The sequence below is a fragment of the Rattus norvegicus genome, chromosome 1 (assembly GCF_021556685.1).
Source record: "Rattus norvegicus strain SHRSP/BbbUtx chromosome 1, alternate assembly SHRSP_T2T, whole genome shotgun sequence".
Lineage (NCBI taxonomy): Eukaryota > Metazoa > Chordata > Mammalia > Rodentia > Muridae > Rattus > Rattus norvegicus.
In genome coordinates this window covers 194427675-194453361 of record NC_141534.1, presented here as the reverse complement: position 1 = coordinate 194453361, position 25687 = coordinate 194427675, and the positions used below count along the sequence as shown (strand labels likewise).

Sequence of the window (25687 nt, the reverse complement as noted above, 5' to 3'; positions counted from 1 at the left end):
AGGCAGTGATGTTTAGAGCAAGCATGGAATCTTCTGTAAAAGACAAAATGTGATATAACCTACAAATTCCTGTAACTGAGATTGAATAAGAATGACTGTAAAGTACACAGCACAGTACCTGATGCAAAACAGATTTGATCAGACAGCCATTTGCTGTTTGCTCACTTGGAAACTAGCCTGGCTTATGTAGGGGGCTCCAGGATAGCCAGGGCTATTATGATCCTGTCTCAAAAACCAAAACAACAACAAACAAAAGAGATTCTGAAGTGCCATTAGAGGCAGGATGAGGAAGTTACTGTAATAGAGACATGAGCAGAGTGTTACACAGACATAAAGCAAGGAGCACTTAACCCTAACAACATTTCAAGTAAGGAAGAGTCAGATTATAGTCACTTATAGTATACGAAAGTATTTATTTGTATTGTCTCAAAGTACAAAGTATTGTATCATTTGATCTTGATAGTCCTGTGAGACAGGTACTATGATCCCATTTTGCTGATGAGGAAAGAGGCTTAGAGAGGGAATGAATTGCCTAAAGGCACACAGCTAGTTAAGAGGCAGTTAAGGTGGCAGGCAGTCCAGCCTCCTTTCCCTGGGAAGATGATCCTTCAAGGAGGAAATGAGTGCAGCTCACACTTTTGGGATTCACAGGAGGTGTTTAGGGATGATGTGGGAGGGAGCAGGAGAAATCTCAATCTCAGGGCCAGTTCTGTGCTACAGTTTAACACTCAAGTGGGAGCCATCTAGAGCCCTCAGGAGGGCAGAGGAGCATGGGTAAAGGGTTGCTACATACTCAGCCCTCATATTAAAAAGGGCCATTTGTTGCCAGGGGGTAGTGGTGCATGCTTTCTTAGTCCATTGCTGTGAGCAGACACCATGACTAAGGCAACTCTTATAAGGACACCATTTAATTGGGGCTGGCTTACAGGTTCAGAGGTTCAATCCTTTATCATGCCAGGAAGCAATGATAGAGTCCAGGCAGGAGCTGAGACTACTGCATCTTGATCAGAAGGCAGCCAGGAACGGACTGACTGTGGCCAAACTTGAGCATGTATGTGAGACCTCAAGGCCCACCCTCACAGTGACACACTTCCTCCAACAAGGCCACACCTTCTAACAGTGCCACTCTGCTATGGGCCATGGATGTTCAAACCACCATAATGTCTATAATCCCAGCACACGGGAGGCAGAGGCAGGTGGATCTCTTGAGTTCTAGGCTTACTTAGTCTACAGAGTTCCAGGACAACCAGGGCTACACAGAGAAATCCTATCTTGGCAAACCAAAATTAAAGGGGAAGCAGAATTTGGCTCTATTTGCATAGTCTTTAAGATGTGCGTGGCTGTCAAGATGGCTTAAGCAAGTAAAGGCATTTGGTGGCAACCAGAGTTTTATGGCTGGAGAAATGACTCAGTGGTTAAGTGCAAAGACTGCCCCACCGGAAGACTTGGGTTCATTTCTCAGTACCCATATAGTGACTTACAACTATTTGTTACGTCAGTCCTAGGAGATCTGAAGCCCCTTTCTGGATTCTGCAGGCACTGTATACAGGTGGTGCACAGGTATATGTGGAGACAAACACACCCATGTACAAATATAGATATAAAAATATTTTGAAAACATCTACATTTGGGCGTGATGGTAAACACCTGTTACTGAAGCACTCAGAAGGCTCAAGGCAGAAGGAACATGAGAGTTTGAGACTAGCCTGAGGAATAAAAGACCTCGTTAAGAAAGGGAGGGAGGGAGGTCTGTAGGAAGGGAGGAAGGAAAGAAGAAAGGAAGAAAGGAAGGAAGGAAAACATGTGAAATGTGGAGAATAGTGACTCCTGGGGACTCAGTGAGAGTTCAGTTGATGATTGGGCAAGAAAGCAGTTTGGGGGCTGGAGAGATGGCTCAGTGGTTAAGAGCATTGACTGCTCTTCTAGAGGTCCTGAGTTCAAATCCCAGCAACTACATGGTGGCTCACAACCATCTGTAATGAGATCTGATGCTCTCTTCTGGTGTGTCTGAAGACAGCCACAGTGTACTTATATATAATAATAAATAAGTAAATCTTAAAGGAAGCAGATTGGCAAGCATCTGGACCAATGTTATCTGTCACCTGACCTGTAGCTGCCCCTAGGTGTTAAGAGAACTCTGCCTCATGGAGACCTGTCTCTGGTTTTCATGGTATGGGGCAAGCTATCTTCCAAAGCTTCCCAAGCCTCTCTACTGTTACTATTTCCCTTTTCCCTCTCTGTCCCCACCACTAGGAGGAGCTAGCTCTGTGTGGCAGCAGACTGCTGGTCCTGGGCTCTTTCCTGGTTCTGCTCTGTGGTTTTCTCTGCTGTGCCACTGCAGCATGCTTCCATCCACGTCCCGAGTTCCACTGGTCTAGAGCACGGCTTTGAGGTTGACGGACTGTGCCTTACTCTGCTGTCAGGTGAGGTTCTGTGGGAATTAGGGTGGGGGAGAGACAGCAGCTGTAACCTGGCAAAGCAGATCCTTAGACTTCATCCTCAAATACAGCTTCCTTTGAGTTTCTGAGAGCCCTATTCAGCTGTGTCCTTACAGAACTGGGAACAGTTTTCTCTGTAAACAGAGTACTTTTATTGTTCTCTGTGTATGTGTTCACCCATGTGCCATGGTGTGCACGTGTGGTCAGAGAACCACTTGATGGAGTTGATTCTCACCTCCACATTTATGTAGGGTCGGGAGAATGGGACTCAGGTCACCAAACTTGCTTTCATGGCAAGAACCTTTACCTGCTGAGATATCTTGCTGGCCCTATTTTTACTATGAACTAAATAACTTTCATGTAAAAAGAAAAACCATAAAAGTACAATTTGGCAAATTATTATAAAGTGTATGCTTGTAAATACCACCCAGACAGAAAAACACTATCAGCAATTCAGATGCCTCCCCTAAGCTGTGCTAAGGTGGCACACACCTTTGATCCAAAACTGAGGAAGCAGAGGCATTTGGATCTCTCTGAGTTCAGGTTAGCCTGGTCTGCAGAGCAAATTCCAGGACAGTCAGGGCTACACAAAGAAACTCTGTCTTGAAAAAAAGAAAAAAAAAAAAGGAGGAAGAGGAGGAGGAGGAGAACAACAACAACAATAAGAAGAGGAAAGGCTGTAGAGATGGCTCAGCGGTTAAGAGCACTGACCGCTCTTCCAGAGGTTCTGAGTTAAATTCCCAGTGACCGCATAGTGGCTCACAACCACCTGAAATGAGATCTGATGCCCTCTTCTGGTGTGTCTGAAGACCGCGACAGTGTACTCACATGAAATAAGTAAACAAATCTTTAAAAAATAAAAAGAAGAAGAGGAAGAAGAAGGAGGAGGAAGAGGAGAAAAGAAAGAAAAGGAAAGGAAAGGCTGCTCTCTCCATATCCCCTGACAGCACTCGCTCCCCCTATAAGCTGTTGTCTTGCTTTAACCTGTCCAATGGCAACTGTGTGATTAGTGACTGTCAGGGTCAAAGTCAATGAAGTCTATTGGAGGTGTGATTATTGAAATGGAAGCTTTTCCCAAGCATGGATATTATTTGATTTTATTTGTTTATATTTTTATTTTTAACCCCCTAATGCCCCTCCTTTACATTTCTTTAGGTTTATTTTTATTTATGTGTATATGTGTGTACCTGCATGAGTTTATGTACATCATAGTGCACAGTGCCCAAGGAAGCCAGAAGAGGGCGGTGGATTCCTTGGTGCTGGAGTTAGAGGTAGTGGTTTTAAGCTGCCAGATGTGGTTGCTGGAAATCAAACTCCAATTCTCTTCCAGAGCAGTAAGTGCTCTTAACCACCAAACCACCAAGACCTCTTCTTACTTTTTTGTTTGTTTTGAAACACGGTCTCATTTGTAGCTCCAGTGACCTGACACACTGTGTAGACCAGGCTGGCCTCCACCTACCTCTGCCTCCCAAGTGTTGTGATTAAAGACATGTAACAACACACAGAGCCTTATTTTGTAACTAGACATACTTTCATACATATCTTCTATGACTAATGTCTTCCAAGTAGTGTTAGGATTGTCAGATTCGGAGCTGAACTTCACACACCCACATGTCAGCCATGATGAATCAGGGGAGCTCAGTTGCCATGATTTGCCCTAAATATGGAGTCTTCATTTTTTCTCCTGAAGCTTATTTAATATTTACTTGTTCATTCTGAGACCAGATCTCATTGTGTAGCCCAGGCTGGCCTGAAGCTTGCTATGTAAGCCAGACTGGCCCCAAAGTCCCACCTGCCTCTGTTTCCTGAGTGCTGGAATTAAAGGCATGCACCACTACCCCTGGCAAAATTATTAATTTTTACATTTGCAAAATTATTATTTTTTATGTTTATTTATTTAAGGGGGAGTCATGTATTCGTGTTTATGGAACGGCACATGTTTGGAGGTCATTCTTTCTTTTCATTCTTTGTATCCTGGGATTCAAACTCAAGTTGTCAGCCTAACCTTTCACTGAATGAAAAAAAAATCAATCCAAAAAGCTCTTCACCTTGCTGGATGGGTTTTACCCCATTTGAAAGCTGTATGCTATACGTCTAGCTCCTAAGCCTTACCCAGGTTCTGCTGGCCTCTGTGCACTAGGAGATCACTGTGGGAGAAGTCAAAACAGCCTAAACTGTGGAATGAATCCAGCCCAGAGGAACTGGAGTTCAAGAGAACATTGTTAATTTTCCTTTTGGCCAGGCCTCACCACCCATCTTCTTACAATAGGAAACAATGGAACCCATTCAATCAGGAGTGGGAAAAGGCTTCTAGCTTTTTGGCCTCTGGTTGATCCTAGAGTTCCAAGGCTACCCTGGTGGGATTGAGTGCCAGAACCTATCTCTAGATATCGCTTCCTCTGTAATTTCTGCACTCATGCAGAAATTCGTCCAGGGACTTCTTTACCTGTTTCGCTTTCTTCCTTTTCTCCAGGTACAGATCCAGTTCTTGGGGCCTACTTCTGAGTTTAGAAGACCTATTAGAAAAATGAAGAACTGGACTGTGGGAAAATAAATGGCTTTTGACTACTATTGTGTAAGGTACTTATTGGGATTGGATTTAAAAAACCCACTGGGGACTTCCTTGTTGAGGTAAAAGATTTTTTGTTTTGTTTTGTTTGAGACAGTTTCCCTGTGTAGCCCTGGCTGTCCTGGAACTCACTCTGCAGACCAAGCTGACCTAGAACTCAGAGATCCTCTCGCCTCTGTCCCCTAAGTGCTGGGATAAAAGTCATGTGGCACCACTCCCTGGGGATTTTTCTTTTCTTATTGAGTGAGCACATGCTCATGATATATGCATGTGCCATGGCATGTTCATGGGGGTCCCAGAACAATCATATTCTCTTCTTCAAACTTTGCATAGGTTCAGGGATTGAACACGGTTTGCCAGCCTTTCCATGGCGAGCACCTGCTCAGCTGTTTTGGTCCTGTACCTTTTGTGGCACCATGGATTGAATGCAGAGCTTCACATATACTAGACAAGCACTTGACCACTGAACAGTATCCCCAGCTTTGTTTTGTTTTGTCTCACTATCTAGCCCTAGCTGGCCTGGAACTCACTGTGTAGACCAGGCTGGTCTCAAATTCAGAGATCTGCCTGCCTTTACCTCTCAAGTGACTGGGATGAAAAGCGTGAGCCCCACCCCCTGGCCTGGAACTCAAAATCTTTGGATGTCAATCTTCTCTTGACTCGCATGCATCCTGTTACCTTTGTTGACCTTACTTTGGACTACAAGTTGGCATAGGTCACTTAAAATTTTGACCGTGTTTGCAGATTTTCTTTGGAAAATATTTGGATTTTTTGTTTGTATGCATGTGTCTGTTTTTTGTTTTTGATACTGGAACTCCATTAGGTTACATGCTCTGCAGAACTTCTGTCCTCCTATCTCACTCAGACTCTGCTTGCTGAGTACTGGAATTGTAAGCATTAAGCCAGCACTATACTTTTTAGACATACTGTCAACATGACTGTGCTACTTTGTCACTTCTTTTCTTCCGTGAACATAAATTGATGATTCTGTTTATGCTTTGGCATAAATGCTTCATGACTTTTGGCAAGTTATAAAACCCTACTGGACCTCAATTTTCCTATAGGGATTTGACCCATTGGGTTTTCCCAACTTTGGAACATCATTCTCACACTTGGGAGCTCAGGTTTACTTTAGGTACTTAGGAGTATCATAATGGTCCAGTTTCCCGCCTTTGCCCGCGCCCAGCTGCTAGCAGCCTTGCTTTACTCCTTTCAGCCTTTACCTTGCACGCAGGCGCAGACCACAGCTTTCCTTCCTAGCGCACCCCCTCGGAGCTTCCCCTAGCAACAGGCTCAGTCGCAGCGCGAAAGCGTGGCGGGCGCATGCGCTACAGCTCTCTCCAGCAGTCCTCGGATAGCGCGCTTGGGCTCCACCCCAAGCAAGCCAAGCCTTTCTCCTCGCCTCTTCCCACCCAGGATCCGCGTGGCGGGGCGCGCGCGCACTTGGGCTCCAGGGCAGCTTGTCGTCTGGGCCGCGGCAGCTACAGGCGAGGGGCGGGGCTATTTCCTTTGGACCCCACCCCCTTTGGCCCGGCGTGCATACCGCGCCTGCGCGCTCCCGCCCGGTCTCCATCTTGGAATTGGGAGGAAGAGAGAGAGGGAGAGAGAGAGAGGGAGGCCAGGACGAGAGCAAGGCTGTGGTGCGGTGAGAAGCTGAGAGGAAAAGGAAAGGGAGTGAGGCGCAGGGACGATCAGCAGCGTCTCGGCTACAGTCCTTCAGCTGTTCCGGAGAGAGAGGACGGGAAAGGGAGTAGGCCAGGGCTGGAGTGGGGGCTGTCACTCTCGGACACCAGCCTTAGAGGGGCCGTGCAGCCGGGCGTCCTCGGGGTGGGCCCCTTGTCGTGGCCGAAGACCTGGGGCTCAGGCCCCTGGGTCCTAAATTTTGGGGCTGGACCCTCGATTCTCAGATACCCAGGTATCAAGCCTTCATATATCAGATATCTGGGACTCTAGTCCTAACCTTTACAAAGCTGGGTCTCTGTTTTATAGAATTTAAAATACCTGGGGTTCAGGACCCTGTGTGCACAAATATCCGGGGTTCATCCTCAAAGCGTTCAAATATCGGACTCATTTTTAGCCCTTGCAAATATACGGGGCTCAGACCCCACAATCGGAAATCCGGGATTCAGCAACTGTCGCCCTCGAGTTGGGGGAGGACTGGACCGCGAGGTCAGATCAGGTTGTCACCCCCTCCCCTCCAGGGGAGGCTTCCCGGGCCCGCCCCTCAGGAAGGGCGAAAGCTGAGGAAGAGGTGGCGAGGGGGAAGGTCTCCTTGCCCCTCTCCCCGCTTGTCAGAGCAACTGGAGTACCCCAGGCGGAAGCGGAGGCGCTGGGGCACCATAGTGACCCCTACCAGGTGAGACACGGGTGCATGGGCATGAGTCCCTCTGGTCAGCTCCTTTCTGAGAAGCTGGGACTGGGTAGGCCTTCTCCTCAGGATAGGGAATTCCTGCTGAGCCCATGGTCAGTCTCTGGCCAGCCCTGCCTTCTGTTGCTACCTCTTCTCCCTTTCTCTTCCCTTCATTGTGTCTGGTTGAAGGGGTACCCTCAGGTGACAGAGCCTGTCATGTCACCAAGGGTCACGCCCTAGGATGCTTAGCTAATCAAATGGGTTTCCACCTTTCTAGTCTTTTCCCTTATTAATTTTTGCCTTCGCAACCGCCTCTTCTCCAAGATTTTATTATACTCTTTTTTTTCCAGACTGCTCTTAGGGTGTTGATTCCCATGTAGGTGGACTGAATGACTGACTTATTTATTTATTTATTCATTATTTATTTATTATTTATTTTGAGACAGACTTTCTGTAGCCCTATGTGGCCTTAAACTGGTGGCAGTCTTTAACCTCTCTACTGTTTTGACTACAGGTGCAAGCCACCACGCTGGGAGCTTATATTCTTTTCTGGCTTGGTTTAGTTGGAGTGTGCGTTTGTACTTGGTAATATTTTCCTCCTGCTGCATTTACCTACCTGTCTCTGACTTTGACGGTGTAAATAACCTCATATTTTTGTCAAGTGACCTAGCCTTCACAAAGTGCCTTTGCATGTATTTTTCCCATGCTACACTCATTCTTACAAAACCTCTTTTATCTTCCCATTTTACAGTTGAGAACACTGATACCCAGAGAAGTTTTTCAAGGTCACCCAGTGGCAGATTCAGAATTTAACCCAAGTCTTGTCCCTGATAAGTTACCCACTTCTTCTGAGCCAAGGCTTGATCAGTGTCCCACAGGAGAATGTATCAGGGGAAGGTTTAAAAAATGGGGGTGTAATGATCTTCCTTTTCAGAAGGAGCTTTTCCTGTGAGGAAGCTCTGGTTTGTGCTTCTTCCTCATGGGTATTTTTCTAATGTGACCTTCACTTTTATCCTGATCCCACACTTTGGCCTGTGTTCCAGAGATAGCTCTCTCTTCTAAAAAATTATGGCTTTAGTGCCTTTTCTTAGCTGTTGAGTTAGAATGAGCCCCCTCTGTCCACCCTTGCTCCCAGGATTAAAGCCTGTGTCAACTCTGGAATCAGAAGGAAAAGCCGTTTGTTTAGTGTCTACAAAGTGTTCTGAGTATAAGTGAGATCTCCTATAGTTGAATTCTGTAATCTACTTACCAAAGAGAAGTATAAGGAACTTACTTAAAGCTCTTGCTGTAGGTTGCAGATAGGATATACCTGTAAGACAGTTTAGGGATTCTTTTGCAACATGGGTTTTAGAAGGTGATTATGATTTAGCCCAGACCATGGTAATTGCCCAAATGTTATTGTAAGGAAGGGAGCCTATATGATGTTTTTACAGTGGCTGGCACTCTTCATGTGGCCTGAGATTCTGGGTTGGTAGTCTTGTTACTGCTTAAGAAGTCATGAGGGTTCCCTTGGCAAGTTGTGATGCTCTGCTTTTTGTGTGGGTATGTGGTGAGGGGTGGTTGCAACTATTGCTTCAAGAAGGGTGTCTGCCTTGAGCAGACTTAAGAGCTACTGAGAACAACCAATCAATCAATTGTGAGCCCTTCACACCCTAGGGGCCTATCAAAGACTCAAGCTCCATTTCTACCCTCTAGCTTTCGGTTGAGCTAAGGAGACAAAATTAACAACATGGACAGGGAACAATGCACCACAGAATATAATTATATGCTGAAATTGTTAGGTACTTTTAAGTAGCTAGAACTCTGCCTCAGGAGTCCAACTCTGCTGAGGGCTCTTTGTGTCTAAATTCCCATTAGTCCCTAAAAAAAAAAACCTATCCTAGAGTCCCTGTATGTTCCGGTTCTAGTACCCTGTGGCAACTTTGCTTTGGAGTTTGTTTTTGAGTTTGCTTTGGAGCTCCCACCCATCGAGGGCTGGAATGATCTGGGAGGTTCTCCTAAAACACGGAGGCTAGGCTTAGTTGCCTCCTAACAATTCTGTCCAGAACCTGAAAGGAAAAGGTCCTGTTTTGTGACCTTGGGAAAGCCCTTTTTCCTCTCTGTGCCTCAGTGACTGTCTGGAAAATGGTGATCTTGATTATGCCTTGCTAGTTTTGTATAATTGTTCTGGATGCCTGGTGGTAGCAAATCATTTGCCTTTTCAGGACCTGTTTACTTGTCTATAAAGGATAAACCTAACAACAGTGTTTATCTGCAAGGTTGTAGGAGCCCAGTGAGAGGTGATGCATGTGAGATGCTCAATGAATGTTACTTGTGACCCACAACATCCCGTTCTCATGTATGCTGCTTATGCAGTTAGACTGGACAACTAAGACAGCCCCAGAACACAAAGGCCCCCAGAGTCAGGTGCCAGTCTCTACTGTTCCTATTCTAGATGTTCTCCCTGCCACAGTGTCCCTACATTTTTTGAAAGCGAGTCTCCTTGTCCTTTCAGGCCAGTACCTACTTGTAACAATGGCCGGATTTCCACCACATCCGGCCTGACTGTTTCCTGTTCTCATCCAGTGTTTGAGAGCTTGAAGGAGGAGGTAGCCTCAACACCAAGGGATACAGGAAGGTGCCTGGAAATCACTGGACTATGAGAACTTGTGGGACAGGACATGTCCGGATTTGAGGGGAATGGCAGTATAAAGGAAGCTGAGAAATTATCGAGGGCTGAGGGGGTCGACGAGGATGCTTGGCTTGCCAAAATTACCTTTCTAAAGTTTTAGGGACTCCAGAGACCACCAACCACCACCACCCCATCCCACCACCCCCGTCCCCCATCTGGTTGCCAGGGCAACTTTTTTTTGAGCTTTGATGTTATTCCTAACACCCCCTACCTTTCCTCAGCAGTACCTCCCCCTCATCAGTAAATGAGGTGGGGAGGAGGCAGAAACCTGAGGGAGGACCTTTCTCTCCCTCTGGGCCTTATCTTTGCTCTAAGGGTCCTATCTGCTTTTTCCAGGCAAGATCCCAATTTCAGGGCCCCCAGGGGCCATCATGCCAGCTGGGGGCCGGGCCGGGAGCCTGAAGGACCCTGATGTAGCTGAGCTCTTCTTCAAAGATGACCCTGAGAAGCTTTTCTCTGACCTCCGGGAAATTGGCCATGGCAGTTTTGGAGCTGTGTACTTTGTGAGTTGGGCCTTGGAAAGGGTAAAGCAGGGCTCAGTCTTTTTAAACCTGTGGGTCTCCAGGCCTCTGCACCATTCCACCACAACAGCCCTTCCCACCCTCTCCTACTAGCTTAGCAGGTCCTTTTTCACCCCATGCCCAAGGTGGTCTTCCCCAACCTCCAATCTGCTCCTCTAGGCCCGGGATGTCCGGAACAGTGAGGTGGTGGCCATCAAGAAGATGTCCTATAGTGGGAAGCAATCAAATGAGGTGAGTCAGGTTCATTAAGATCAGGTTGTGGAGGGCAGAGGACCCTAATCTCATCATGCAACCTGGTAACCCCTTCCTCTCTTGACCTTCTAGAAATGGCAGGATATCATCAAGGAGGTGCGGTTCTTACAGAAGCTACGGCATCCTAATACCATTCAGTACCGGGGCTGTTACCTGAGGGAGCACACAGCTTGGGTGAGCCATCTCACAACTGCCGTAATAGTTTTACTTGGGTCTATCTTTTCCTGGTCCAGCCTTTCAAGTGGGCAGTCCCCTTCTGATTATATTAGTCCTCAGAAAAACCAATGAGCCAGGCATGGTGGCTCTCAACACTGAGGAGGCAGACACAGGTGAATCTCTTGAGTTCAAGGCCAGTCCTGACTACCTAGTGAGTTTTGGGCCAGCCTGGGCTAAAACTACACAGTGGGGTCCTATATCAAGAAATACAGGTTGGGGATTTGGCTCAGTGGTAGAGCGCTTGCCTAGCGAGCGCAAGGCCCTGGGTTCGGTCCCCAGCTCCGAAAAAAAAAGAAAAAAAAAAAAAGAAATACAAATAAGCATCTGTGTAAGTGCAGAAAAGGCTGACTCAGAGTGGCATAGATAGCATGGTCTTTTCTAGGCAGGTATTAAAGAGGACTCTAAAGGGGTACAGATGGGAGCAATGGGAGGTGTCTTGGAATCTTTAGGGGGTATGGATCCAGAGACACTCCCGCCACCTCTTGTTTTCTCTAGCTGCCCTTCATCTCTGTCACCCTTTTGGCCTTGCCTCAGTAGAAGATAAACAAGAACATTCTGTTTTGAGTTTTTGCTCAGGGGAGCTGGGCTAGGGGTGCCAGAATCTGATGACCTCTAACACTTGACCTTTCCTTAGCTGGTGATGGAGTATTGCCTGGGTTCAGCTTCTGATCTTCTCGAAGGTAGGTGAATCTGAAAGTGGGGAATTAGAAAGGTAAACAAGAAAGCTGTAGGAGAATAGCTTATTCCATCTCTCTGTGGACCCTCGGTTTGTTTTTTCGCTTCCTTCTACAGTGCACAAGAAGCCGCTGCAGGAGGTAGAGATTGCAGCTGTGACCCATGGTGCGCTTCAGGGCCTGGCCTATCTACATTCACACAACATGATCCATAGGTATGATGGTGCCAACTGTGGCAACAGTAGGATCCTTTGTATCCCAGTCCTCATTTTGTTGTGCTCTGATTGTCTTGGTACTGCAATCCCCCATGCATCTTTTCTGAGATGAACTTCTCATCTCTGCACTTTGCCTCTGTCAGAGATGTGAAGGCTGGGAACATCTTGCTGTCAGAACCAGGCTTGGTGAAACTGGGGGACTTTGGCTCCGCATCCATCATGGCACCTGCCAACTCATTTGTGGGCACTCCATACTGGTGAGTAAAAGGCGGTGGGTGGCCAGAGTCCCAGAATGGTGGGAATAAGAAGTGTAGGATCTGGGTTCAGAGTTAGCCATTCTTTTCTATTGTCCTCCCAGGATGGCTCCAGAGGTGATCCTAGCCATGGATGAGGGACAATATGATGGCAAAGTGGATGTCTGGTCCTTGGGGATAACCTGTATTGAGCTAGGTAAGGGTATCCTTTCTACCTCCTCAACTCTTTCTCTACCCCCATCCCATGGACCCCAGACCTCTCTGGAGCTTTAATACAAGCTATCAAACCCTGGGTTTTATTTCATCTTATTTTGTCTTTCCAGACAGGGTTTCTCTGTCCTGGAACTCAGTCTGTAGTCCTGACTGGCCTTGAACTCAGAGATCAGACTGCCTCTGCCTCCTGAGTTCTGAGATTAAAGGTGTGTGCCACCATGTGAGGTCCCTCCTGCCGCTGAGCTAAATCCCCAACCCCCCTCCTGCCAATTCTTTTTTTTTTTTTAATTTATTTTTTAAGATTTTATTTTATTGTATGGGTACACTGTAGTTGCCTTCAGACACACCAGAAGAGGGCATCAGATCTCATTACAGATGGTTGTGAGCCACCATGTGGTTGCTGGGATTTGAACTCAGGACCTCAGAAAGAGCAGTTGGTGCTCTTAACCACTGAGCCATCTCTCCAGCCCCCCCTCCTGCCAATTCTTAAAACTCAAGATATTATAGCAGTTCTTGCTTTTTGTCTATTACCTGGGTTCTAAATCTATTTTTAGTACCTAGGGTTCCAGGGGTGCAGAGGTAAAGTTCCTACTTTCATTAAAAAGGCATTCAAGTAGGGAAAGTTAGGCGTGTTTTCTATCACTAGGATAAGAGTGTATAGTGGTACAGAGACAAAGCTAGGGGCTGAGGAAACCCTGTGTGTGGTAGAGATGTTTAAATAAACCTTCAAGACCAAGAGCTGCTAGGAAGATGCAGGGTAGAACATTCTAGACAGAAAGCAGCATTGCAGAAGTTTAGAGGTCAGGGCAAGCCTGAGACTAGCTTTTGGAACTACATATGTAGTACAGAGGAGTGAGTTGAGAGGCCCTAAAAGTTAGGTCCAAGTGAGCCCCTGAGTCTTTGAGTTACGTTGAGTGCTCTTTCCCAGTCTGGACTACTGAAACAGTTGTCTAACAGGGTGATGCTTGTGAGACCTCTATACCAAGCATGAAGTAATTGTTCAAGGAAAGAGACTTAACTTCCTGCAGAGATCTCACCTCTGCCAATCTTTCCCCCAACATCCCTGAGACAGGGTTTTTTCCCTCTGTGTGTCCCTGGCTGTCCTAGAACTGACTCTACAGACCAGGCTAGCCTTGAACTCAGAGATCCACCTGCCTCTGCCTCCCAAGTGCATCACCATGCCCTACAACTAGTTTCTTCTTTATAGTCTCTCTGATGTGCTGATGCCAGCGAGGTCTGCCTAAGCTCAGTGCAGTCATTTTGCTCCCTGCTCAGAGTCCTCTGTGGACCTCTGTTGCCTCCCAACCAGAACTGTCCCTATACTTCCTTATATCAGCTAGAGCCCTGGTTCCTCTTTCTTTCGTGGGCTCTGTGCATGTGAACATGTTAAGAGCTGGCCCAATGTCTTGCCTTGATTTGTATTGTGTCCTGTGCGTGCCATCAGAGTTGGTTGTACTCTTGGCCTTTGTTTCCACATATACTGCATTTACCATTTGAGGCCATGATCAGACAGGTGGTGAGATGTATGGAACAGATCTCAGAGAAGAGCTGCCTGTTGTTTTCTTGGATCTTGTAGAGATGTGGATACCCAGAACTAGTTCTCCATTATCGGAGAGCCTGATTAGAAGTGGCAGCCAGTGTTGTGTCAGTGAACAGTGTTGAGGGTACTCAGGACAATCTGGAGGTCTCTGTTCCTACACAGGACCACTGATGTCTGCTTCCAACTCCTTTTACCATAATGATTTTTTTTTTTTTTTGGTTCTTTTTTTCGGAGCTGGGGACCGAACCCAGGGCCTTGCGCTTCCTAGGTAAGCGCTCTACCACTGAGCTAAATCCCCAGCCCCACCATAATGATTCTTAAAGGAAAACTGGAAACTTACATTCTTGTAACTGTTGGTAATTAAATCACTATTTAAGTCAAAAACAACAAAACATTTGTCTGGACTACAAGGAACTCCTGGCTCGCCACTTACAGCTACCACCAGCACTCCCTTTTCTAAAAGACCTCTCTTAGTTGTCTAGCCGTTTATCTGGTTTCCCCTTACCACAGTCAGCAACTTTAATTTGGTGTTAGTTGGGTTTAGTTTTGGTGTTTTGGGGGATCAAATCTAGAGGCTGGCATATGCTAAGCAGGCAGTCAGCAACTATCCTACACGCTGAGTTTTTCCCAACGCTACTTGTTTAGTTAATTTTAGACGGGAACTTTCTTGAACAGAGTACATGTTTGTTTCTCTTTCCTACATTGTAGGTTTTGCTCTTTTTGGCCCTCGTATTAGTTTGGTTGATAACTGTGTACTTCTTTATGCCTTTTTTTTTTTTTTTTTTTTTTTAAGATTTATTCATTTATCATATATAAGTACACTGTAGCTGTCTTCAGACACACGGGAAGAGGGCATCAGATCCCATTACAGATGGTTGTGAGCCACCATGTGGTTGCTGGGAATTGAACTCAGGACCTCTGGAAGAGTAGTCAGGTGCTCTTAACCGCTGAGCCATCTCTCCAGCCCTTTTGCTCTGTTTTTTAGTCCCTACTCTGCCCATGTTCAGCAGATAAAATGAACATTACAGTTTATTGAAAGGAAATTAAATGCTGCAGGATCAGGAAGGTCAAACAGGAAGAAAGCCAGGAAGATGGGATTTGAACCCAAGCTGTTTTGAGTTCCGTTCTAGTTTCTAATCATCTACTTTTCACCTTCTTTTGTCCTTTCTGTAGCGGAGCGGAAGCCACCACTGTTTAACATGAATGCAATGAGTGCCTTATACCACATTGCACAGAATGAATCCCCTGCTCTCCAGTCAGGACACTGGTGAGGACTGGGGTTCTTGTGCCAAGGGGTTAGGTCATAGGATCTGGCTGCCTGGCTCATACCCTTTCCTCTGTCTCTTTCCTTTTTGGGATATCAGGTCTGAGTACTTCCGGAATTTTGTTGACTCCTGTCTTCAGAAAATCCCTCAAGACAGACCAACCTCAGAGGTTCTTTTGAAGGTGAGCACGTTTAGTGTTCTAGAACTGGTGACTGGTGGAGCCACAGAAAACTCATATCTATGATTCCCAATTCTTCATCCAGGAAGCTTCCTTTATCTGTTTTGCCCAGGCCCTGGTGTCTCACTCCCCTGTGTCTTGCTAGATTTTATCTGCCATACTGTCTTAATTTAAGTTATAATTTGTTTTCACATTTTCCTTAGTCAAAGACCATAAGTGTATGATCTCCCTTAGATGTTTTTAAGTTTTCCAATCTGTGGGAATCTCATTCCCTTCACAGACCCAGTGTGTCTTAAGAAGCCCTAGTTATCATGAACAGACTGCTGGATTGACCTGCTGGGTTTTAAAGGATAACTTTTGAGGGCCTGAAGAGGTCTTGTGATTGACCCAAAGGCACTTGGCCTTTGGTAAGCAGAGCTGCATTGGCATCTAGATCTCCTGAATATCTTGCTTTCAATGATGCCTGGAGAAAAGGCACTGTCTGGGTAGTAAAGACAGTTTCTGTGGGAAGAAGGATAAGATAAGGGTAAGCATGCAGCGTTAGCGGGCAGGGGCCTCAGACTAGGAGATGCTGAAAGGAATGGAATCTAGAGGGGCTAAGGGAGAACTGACAGCAGATCTCAGGTGTTCTGTTTCCCTAGCACCGCTTTGTGCTCCGGGAGCGGCCACCCACAGTCATCATGGACCTAATTCAGAGGACCAAGGATGCTGTACGGGAACTAGATAACCTGCAGTACCGAAAGATGAAGAAGATACTATTCCAAGAGGCACCCAATGGCCCTGGTGCTGAGGCCCCAGAGGAAGAGGAGGTGACCTAGCTTAACCTGACACCTCCCTACCCAAGAAGGGCTTGGCTCTTCTTCCCCATCTGTCTTCACCTTCTTTCTTTATGCTACTCCATATCCTTGTCCTTCCCTTTCCCTGCCCAACAGCTCACACCCTGTTCACAGGAAGCAGAACCTTACATGCACCGAGCAGGGACACTGACCAGTCTAGAGAGTAGCCATTCAGTGCCCAGCATGTCCATCAGCGCCTCCAGCCAAAGCAGCTCAGTCAACAGCCTAGCAGATGCCTCAGATAATGAAGAAGAGGAGGAGGAGGAAGAGGAAGAAGAAGAGGAGGAGGAAGAAGAAGGCCCTGAATCCCGAGAGATGGCCATGATGCAGGAGGGGGAGCATACAGTCACTTCCCACAGCTCCATCATCCACCGGCTGCCGGTATGCAGGTCACCCTGAGCAGCTTAGTGAACACAAAGCCAAGCCTGTGCTGTGATTTGCTCAGGAACTGACTAGGTCCCTGCTCTCCAGTGTGTCTGCTCCTCCTTCCTGTCTGAAGGAGCTTCCTTAGGTACCCTTTGGGTCCATTGGCACCTGAGTTGTGGGCATCCCTTCCTTCTTTCCTTTTCTAGGGCTCAGACAACCTATATGATGATCCCTACCAGCCAGAGATGACCCCAGGTCCACTCCAACCACCTGCAGCCCCTCCCACCTCCACCTCCTCCTCTTCTGCTCGCCGCAGAGCTTATTGCCGCAACCGAGACCACTTTGCCACCATCCGTACTGCCTCCCTGGTAAGTGTGGCCAGCTTCACTCAGCTTCACTACAACTTCTGTTTTGTTCTGTTTTCTTTCTCTGTGATACATCAGGCAAAAGTCCAGCAGTTACTTTCTCTGTGGTACATGATTTAAGGCTAGATTCTACCCTCAGTGTACTGCTGTCTTGGCCGGCTCCCTTCTCTAAGCAGACTCTTAGTCACACTACCTAATCTGGGTATTCCCAGCCTGGCAAACTGTTTTCAAGGCCTTGTTGAAATAACAGCTTGTGGAGACTTTCCTGGGCTCCTCTGGCTAGTCAGGTGCTTTACATGCCTGGACAGGCACATCTACCCTGCTGTGGTAGTCCGGGTGGCAGTGTGCAGTTTTGCTAGTTTTAGTGCTTCAGAGTGCAGGAGTAGAGTTCTGCCCCATGTCAGTTACTCGTTGTCAGGCCCACACACATGCTTATGTTTAATCTTTCCAGCCTTCTTGGGAGGGAAAGGATTGAATCCCATTTAAGAGTTGAGCCTGCTGCACCAGCATGGGGTGGTACCCAAGGGAGGGCTCCCCTTCTCTAAGAACAGGAGAGGGGATAGGGGGAAGGGACTCGTAAGGGTGGAACTGGGAAGAGAGAAGGGCTGTGATCGGCACAAAAAGTGAATTAAAAAAAAAAAAAGAGTTGAGGCTACTATGCCTTGGGGAGGCTGTTATCAAACATACTTACCTTGTACTCTTGGGTAGGGGTCTATTCCTGTAACTAGGATCTTAGTCCTCTAAAATGTATTTTTTCTCAATTCATGGAGAAAGGGGCTATTTGCTTATTGAGATGGGTTCTTGTTAAGTAGCTCAGTCTTGAACTTGTTCATCATCTTCTTGAGTCCTAAGATTTATAGGCACGTGCTACCATGCCCAGCAAATTGAGGCTTCTCATAAAACATAGCTTTCTGATCATGTTCTTGATAAGTCTCTAGGTCACATTCCAGTTTTTACTACATTCGAATACCAACAATCCCTTTGGAGGCCACTGGGCAAATCTGATGTGTTCTTCCAGCTTTTGCTTGTAATTGGGGTGGATTGTTAGGACCACTCAAGCTGTTGTTGCTGCTTTGTCTTACTATGCAGAGAGATTTGGTTTTCCTCAGCCTTGGCAAGCAACCTAGATTACTTAAGAGCCAATGATAGAATAGTTGAAATGAGACCAGAAGTCAGCAGAGGTCTTGATCTGACATTATCAGAACCCAGATCCTAGCTTAGTATGTGGAACATAATCGTCCATCAGTAGTGTTTGCTGAAGGGAAGGTGCTGGCCAGCACTCACTCTTATCTGTGCAGAGGTGTTGGCCTGTGTTACAGGTGAGAGACTTGGTAGTTTGAGAAGTTAACTTGCTTGAGATTAAGTGATAATAATGGGCAGTGCTGGGGTCTGAGCCCAGGAGCATTCTATTCATTCTTTTGCTCCTCTGAATTGTTTGTACTAGGGCCTGTGCTTACCACCTTTTATCAGCTCAGTCTGCTACCCCAACCCATGATGTAGACAAGTATTCAGTTGAGGAAATAGATTCAGAGAGTTTAAGTGTAAAGAAGACAATAACAATGAAACCATGGGTCTGAGAACCTTGTTCTTCACTGTATCTATATGAATAAAATGGGGCTAGGGGTGAGTCCCACTGTTTATCCTTTCTTCTACCCTAGGTCAGCCGTCAGATCCAGGAGCATGAGCAGGACTCGGCCCTGCGGGAGCAACTAAGTGGCTACAAGCGGATGCGGCGTCAGCACCAGAAGCAACTGCTGGCCCTGGAGTCCCGTCTGAGGGGTGAACGTGAGGAGCACAGTGGGCGGTTGCAGCGTGAACTCGAGGCACAGCGGGCTGGCTTTGGGACTGAGGCTGAGAAGCTGGCCCGGAGGCACCAGGCCATTGGTGAGAAGGAAGCACGAGCTGCTCAGGCTGAGGAGCGGAAGTTCCAGCAGCACATCTTGGGGCAGCAGAAGAAGGAACTGGCTGCCCTGCTGGAGGCACAGAAGCGAACCTATAAGCTTCGGAAGGAGCAGTTGAAAGAGGTTTGGCCAGAACTGCTGTGGGTGAACTAGGACTAGCAGGTAGGCAAAACAATGGCGGGCACTGACCTACTCCCCCACTGCCCTCCCAGGAGCTCCAGGAGAACCCTAGCACACCCAAACGAGAGAAGGCTGAGTGGCTGTTGAGGCAGAAAGAGCAGTTGCAACAGTGCCAGGCAGAGGAGGAGGCAGGGCTACTGCGGAGGCAACGCCAGTACTTTGAGCTTCAGTGTCGCCAATACAAGCGCAAGATGCTACTGGCTCGGCACAGCCTAGACCAGGACCTGCTTCGAGAGGTAGACCTGACCCAGCTGCCTTCCCTCACACAGTCAAGGACCTAGCACCTCTCTTCTCTCACTTGCCTCCGTGAGGTCTTCTTTTTCATCTGCTCTCCTAGTGTTTTGATTTGGCTCCTTTTCAGCATCCTTCTTGCTTTCTGTGCCCACTGGACCCTGATAGGATGCCCTTACTTGTCTCATTCACTTCCTCTCTGCTAAAGAATTTTGTGCCCTTAATTATTCAATTCCAAGAAGGCTCCCTCACTGAGCCCTGAGTTCTGTCACTTTTCTGCCTTAGGACTTGAATAAGAAACAGACACAGAAGGACTTGGAGTGTGCTCTGCTGTTACGGCAGCATGAGGCTACCCGAGAGCTGGAGCTACGACAGCTCCAGGCTGTCCAGCGCACACGTGCTGAACTCACCCGCCTTCAGCACCAGACAGAGCTAGGCAACCAGTTGGAGTACAACAAGCGACGGGAGCAAGAGTTGCGGCAGAAGCACGCGGCCCAGGTTCGCCAGCAGCCCAAGAGCCTCAAAGTACGTGCAGGCCAGCTACCCATGGGCCTCCCTGCTACCGGGGCTCTGGGACCACTCAGCACAGGCACCCTTAGTGAAGAGCAGCCCTGCTCATCTGGCCAGGAGGCAATCCTGGGCCAAAGGATGCTGGGAGAGGAGGAGGAAGCAGTGCCAGAGAGAATGATTCTGGGAAAGGAAGGGACTACTTTGGAGCCAGAGGAGCAGAGGATTCTGGGGGAAGAAATGGGAACCTTTAGTTCCAGCCCACAAAAACATAGGAGTCTGGTTAATGAGGAAGATTGGGATATATCTAAAGAAATGAAGGAGAGTAGAGTCCCATCCCTGGCATCCCAGGAGAGAAATATTATTGGCCAGGAAGAGGCTGGGGCATGGAATCTGTGGGAGAAGGAGGATGGAAACCTTGTGGATATGGAGTTCAAGCTTGGCTGGGTCCAGGGTCCAGTTCTGACTCCAGTACCTGAGGAGGAAGAGGAGGAGGAAGAGGAGGGAGGGGCTCCAATTGGAACCCCCAGGGACCCTGGAGATGGCTGTCCTTCCCCAGATATCCCCCCAGAGCCACCTCCATCACATCTGAGACAGTACCCTGCTAGCCAGCTTCCTGGATTCTTGTCTCATGGCCTCCTGGCTGGCCTCTCCTTTGCAGTGGGGTCCTCCTCTGGCCTCTTGCCCCTACTACTTCTGCTGCTACTCCCATTGCTGGCAGCCCAGGGTGGAGGTGGCTTGCAGGCAGCACTGCTGGCCCTTGAGGTAGGACTAGTGGGCCTGGGGGCCTCCTACCTGTTCCTTTGTACAGCTCTACACCTGCCACCCAGTCTGTTCTTACTCCTGGCTCAGGGCACTGCACTGGGGGCTGTCCTTAGCCTGAGCTGGCGCAGAGGCCTTATGGGTGTGCCTCTGGGCCTTGGGGCTGCCTGGCTCCTAGCTTGGCCCAGCCTGGCTTTACCTCTGGCAGCTATGGCGGCTGGGGGCAAATGGGTACGGCAGCAAGGCCCCCAGATGCGTCGGGGCATCTCTCGACTCTGGTTGCGGGTTCTGCTACGCCTGTCACCCATGGTCTTTCGGGCCCTACAGGGCTGTGGGGCTGTGGGAGACCGGGGGCTGTTTGCCCTGTACCCTAAGACCAATAAGAATGGTTTCCGAAGTCGACTGCCTGTCCCTTGGCCCCGTCAGGGAAATCCTCGCACTACACAGCACCCACTAGCTCTGTTAGCAAGAGTTTGGGCTCTGTGCAAGGGCTGGAACTGGCGCCTAGCACGGGCTAGCCATAGATTAGCTTCTTGTTTGCCCCCCTGGGCTGTTCATATACTAGCTAGCTGGGGCCTGCTTAAGGGTGAAAGGCCCAGTCGGATCCCTCGGCTGCTACCGCGAAGCCAACGCCGTCTTGGGCTCTCAGCTTCCCGACAGCTACCACCAGGGACTGTAGCTGGGCGGAGATCTCAGACCCGCAGGGCCCTGCCTCCCTGGAGGTAACCAGTTCTAACCCTCCACCCAAATTTAGGGCACTGAGCACTTTATCTCCCATGACTCAGTAAAGTCTCTCCAGTCCCTTGGCCTCTCCTCCCCTTCTGACCTTTCTTCCTCAGTATGTTTCCCCAGGTCCAATCCCAGCCCCAGATCTAGATTTCTAGACAGGCAGCCTCCTCTACTGTGGAGTCCAGAATGACACTCTTGTGTTTTCCCCAGTCCCCTAAGTTATTGCTGTCCCCTGCTGTGTGTGTGCTCATCCTCACCCTCATCGGCTCAGGCCTGGGGCCAGGGGTGGCAGGGAGGGAAGTCATGGGGGTTTTCCCTCTTTGATTTTGTTTTTCTGTCTCCCTTCCAACCTGTCCCCTTCCCCTCCACCAAAAGAGAAAAAAAAAAGAAAAAAGAAAAACACAAATAAAATGTCTGAGCGGAACTACACCTTTGGCCCAGGCTGCCTCTGTCTGCTTTGTCCTGCCGCCTAGCCTCCCTGGTTTGCCCTGAATCTGGACCCTTGGCCCTCAGCTCCATGACTTCTTCACCATCTCCGTTGTCTTCACTCCTTTCACACCTCAGCCTCATCCTCTTTGCCTTCATAGATTCATTACACCATGACCACAAACAGCTCTGGGCTGTGAGCCCCTGTGGAGCATCCACAGAACTTCCTGATCTCACAGTTGCCCCTGTTTGTGGGACCCTTCCAGAAAGTACTTAGCGTTAAAGGCTTTTGGTCTTTTGCCCCCGCCTTTACTGTGAACCTATTGCTTACAGAGTTCGGAGCTGCGTCTCACCTGGGTCAGGCTTTAGACTACAGGGTTGGGGGTTGGGACCACAGAACCTCCAGTCAAGGGTGGTGAGTTGGGTCAGGTAGAATGTACAGACTAGAGGTCTGGGGTTGCTGTGGGCTTGGAGTTGCGGCTGACTGTTGGACTGAGCTAAAGTGTGGATCTAGTGGGGCAGCTGCCCCCAGCGGAACTTCTCAGATCTTTTCTGGCCACCCTCTGCTGCCATTTCCCTTCAGTGGCCTGATATCAGGCAACCTCTTACCCATTCCTCAGCCCAGAGCTGCTTCCTGCCTTCCTTGAGGTACTGGAGCTGGGCTTTCCTCTGCCTGCCCTTAGTTGTATACCCTTTCGTGGATGTTGTGTGTGCCTTGATCTTTCACCCAGTCTTTATATTCCTAAATGTGACCACATGCTGCTCTCCCAGGGCGATATTTTCTCCCTCCTTCTTTGCATGACGAATGCATGACCAGAGCTGCTTTTGTATACTCAGCCCTCTAAAGACTGTTTCCTGTCTGTAAGATCTTCATGTCTCTTCTTGTGCATCCCATGCAATTCTGGTTGTACTCAGAACCTCTCTCGTCCCTCCACCTCTCTTGCCCATGGAGACTTTCTTCATCTCTCCACAGTTCCATCTCTCCATGTCTGTCTGTGTACAGCTCCCCCCGCCCCCTCTGTCTAACATGTTTTCTGTTTCTCTCCCTCTCCCTGTCTCTGCTTCTGTCTCCTTTTCTTCCTTTCCCCTCGTTGTTCCTCCTCTTCTTCCTCCTCCTCCTCTCCTTCTCCCCTGCCCCATTTCCCCTTGATCCGTTCACTGCACAGTCAAAGGAGCTGCAGATCAAGAAGCAGTTCCAGGAGACATGTAAGATCCAGACACGGCAATACAAGGCTCTTCGGGCACACTTGCTGGAGACCACACCCAAAGCTCAGCACAAGAGCCTTCTTAAGCGGCTCAAGGAGGAACAGACCCGCAAACTGGCGATCCTGGCCGAGCAGTATGACCAGTCCATTTCAGAGATGCTCAGCTCACAGGCGGTGAGGCCTGGGGTCTGGGAGGGACACTATGGAGGTTGGCCTTTGCTTTAAACTTAGTTGTGGCAAAGGAAGGTGGGATATGTGAACAGAACTTTTGGATTTAGGAAACTCCGGTGCTCTTTCACTACTAACATTTTCCATAGTGGTTTTGTCTCACATTCTCCTTAGTGCCCTTATTATTTCTCTTACTATTTCCTAATATCTTAAGAAAGTACCCTGCCTGCTCTGCCAAGAACCACCAAAGAAAATAATGACTGTGATATTTTTTCTGGACTTGAGTTTACTTTGTGTAAACAGGGAGCAGGGGAGCAGATTACAATGAGTGTGGCTCTCAGACCATTTTACTCAGACTTCAGGAATCTGGAAAAGAATCTCTTAGGAAAACTGTACACAGCACTGGAGTGGGCTGCTTCAAATGCACATTGAGTCTAAAGAGCTAGAGGGCCCCATTCTCACTCAGGCCCACCTCTCAGAGGTAATTTTGTAATGATTAACTTGTGTAGAGTTTCCAATGCATATTTGGAAGATTATATAGAAATTTTAAAACACAATAGAATCAGACTTTACATAGTTTTCTGACTTTTTTTTCCACCCAGTATTTCTTGGACATCATTCCATATCACATGTCTATCTCAGTTTTTTACAGTATAGGATTTTCCATGGAATAGATGTACCATAATTTATTTAACCCATCCCTTATTGGTGGACATTTAGGTTGTTTCCAGCATTTTGCTATCACAACGCTTCCGTGAACACTTGGAGCACATGTGCAAGTATACCTGGGGGATAGATTCCTGCAAGTGTAATTGCTGTGCCACAGGGTATGACCATCTTCCATTCTCATAGAGGTTGAGACTGCCGCTCCTTGCCACCTTAGGGCCCAGGCCTACTGGGGCAGGGGAGGATGGTGGGGACAGAGGAGGAGGTCCCTAAACCCTGTTCTCCCTGTCCTCCAGCTCCGGCTTGATGAGACCCAGGAGGCAGAGTTTCAGGCCCTGCGGCAGCAGCTCCAACAGGAACTGGAGCTCCTTAATGCTTACCAGAGCAAGATCAAGATCCGTACAGAGAGCCAGCATGAGCGGGAGCTGAGGGAGCTGGAGCAGAGAGTAGCTCTGAGGCGGGCACTGCTAGAGCAACGGGTAAGGGGTTTGACTCCCAGGATGGGAAAGGAAGGGCAGGCTCTCTGTTCCAGGACTCACCCCTGTTCTGGGTGTCCCAGGTGGAAGAAGAACTGCTGGCCCTGCAGACAGGGCGTTCGGAACGCATCCGGAGTTTGCTTGAGCGGCAGGCCCGTGAGATCGAGGCCTTCGATGCTGAGAGCATGAGGCTGGGCTTCTCCAGCATGGCTCTGGGGGGCATTCCAGCTGAAGCTGCTGCCCAGGGCTATCCTGCTCCACCCCCAGCCCCTGCCTGGCCCTCCCGTCCAGTTCCCCGTTCAGGGGCCCATTGGAGCCATGGCCCTCCTCCACCAGGCATGCCCCCACCAGCTTGGCGTCAGCCAGCTCTGCTGGCTCCCCCAGGGCCTCCAAACTGGCTAGGACCCCCAACACAGAGTGGAACACCCCGCGGAGGGGCTCTGCTGCTGCTAAGAAACAGTCCTCAACCCCTAAGGCGGGCAGCATCAGGGGGCAGCAGCGGTGAGAACGTTGGCCCACCTGCTGCAGTGCCAGGGCCACTGAGCCGAAGCACCAGTGTTGCTTCCCACATCCTCAACGGCTCCTCCCACTTCTATTCCTGAAGTACAGGGTGGTGAGCAGAGGAATAGGGCAAGGTGGGAGTGGGTGGTGCCGGACCCTACAGGCAGTGTGCTTGACACCTGCCCAGTAGAGGTGGGGATAGGATGTTGGCTCCAGCTTCCCCATCAGACCTCCTCTCATCTCATGAGCTTCTTGGGGCTGGCCAGTGACCCCAGGCCAGCTTGGGCATTGGTGCCCCAAGGCTGACCAGGAGCCCTGCCTCCCCACCATGGTGCCAGGGTCTCCCTCCATCACCACCTACAAAAGGTGGGAACTGTGAGTGTCAAATATTCATCTGGTCCCCTAGGGGAGGGGAAGGGTGGGTCTAGATATATTATATTCAGAGAATTATACAACCCTTGTGATGGGGCCATGAACTGGGGACAATAGGGCCCCCAGACCTGGTGGAATGGCAGAGCAGGTCTGGTGCCAAGGCAAGGAGAATGGGAGGAGGCCTTCCTCCAGAAGGAGCAGGGGTCTTTCGGTCAGGGTGCCTGGGTCTCACCATTCTCCTATTGCTGTCTGACGTCCTGTGCCGTCTTGTCTTTTTTTTTTTTTTTTTTAAACTGGGGTCAGGGCTGGGGCGGGGGACAAGGGAAGGACCTTGGAAAGGACTGCTACCAAGCCTGGGAGCAGTCACGGGAGCCCCTCTCAGCTATGGGGCTGGCACAGAGCCCTAGGGCAAGCTTTTAATAAACTGTTGGTTATTCTAACAGACCACAGGACTTCTCCCTTTCTGTCTAAGGTGTGTGTGAAGAATTTATCAGTGGCAAATGATAGTGTTACTTGTGCTTAATTGGGTGATGTGATTGAAGTTCTAGCCGTGTTAGTGAGTACACGTATGACTGGATGGTCATCAGCTTGTTGAACTCTTATTCTGCTTTGCTTTGGGGATCCCATGTCTTACTATGCC

The 25687-nt window shown here is 48.7% G+C and overlaps 2 protein-coding genes across 39 annotated transcripts in view; both read left to right on the top strand.

Annotated features, from left to right (window-relative positions):
• Positions 1-5006, top strand: part of Tmem219 (transmembrane protein 219) — a 38294-nt gene extending 33288 nt beyond the window's left edge. For all 27 annotated transcript variants that reach the window (XR_015626176.1, XR_015626180.1, XR_015626174.1 and 24 more), the window contains 2 exons: positions 2254-2423; positions 4912-5006. Coding sequence is in view for 21 of the 27 variants with exons in the window: in XM_087559935.1 (XP_087416061.1) it covers positions 2254-2391 (138 nt within the window). In the remaining 6 variants the exon portion in view is untranslated. The remainder of the gene's footprint in view (positions 1-2253; positions 2424-4911) is intronic.
• Taok2 (TAO kinase 2) lies at positions 4931-25491 on the top strand. 12 transcript variants are annotated; one of them, XR_015638982.1, is made up of 20 exons: positions 6572-7363; positions 10365-10531; positions 10709-10780; positions 10874-10975; positions 11652-11697; positions 11810-11906; positions 12050-12163; positions 12265-12356; positions 15087-15180; positions 15278-15359; positions 15998-16165; positions 16307-16573; positions 16765-16926; positions 18582-18947; positions 19037-19240; positions 19521-19760; positions 22826-23038; positions 23753-23859; positions 23995-24177; positions 24258-25491. XR_015638982.1 is itself a non-coding variant. In XM_087587131.1 (19 exons), exons 2-19 carry the CDS (start codon positions 10400-10402, stop codon positions 24774-24776), a joined length of 3153 nt encoding a protein of 1050 aa, XP_087443257.1. In that variant the 5' UTR covers positions 6572-7363; positions 10365-10399; the 3' UTR covers positions 24777-25491.
• The last annotated feature ends 196 nt before the right edge of the window (positions 25492-25687 follow it).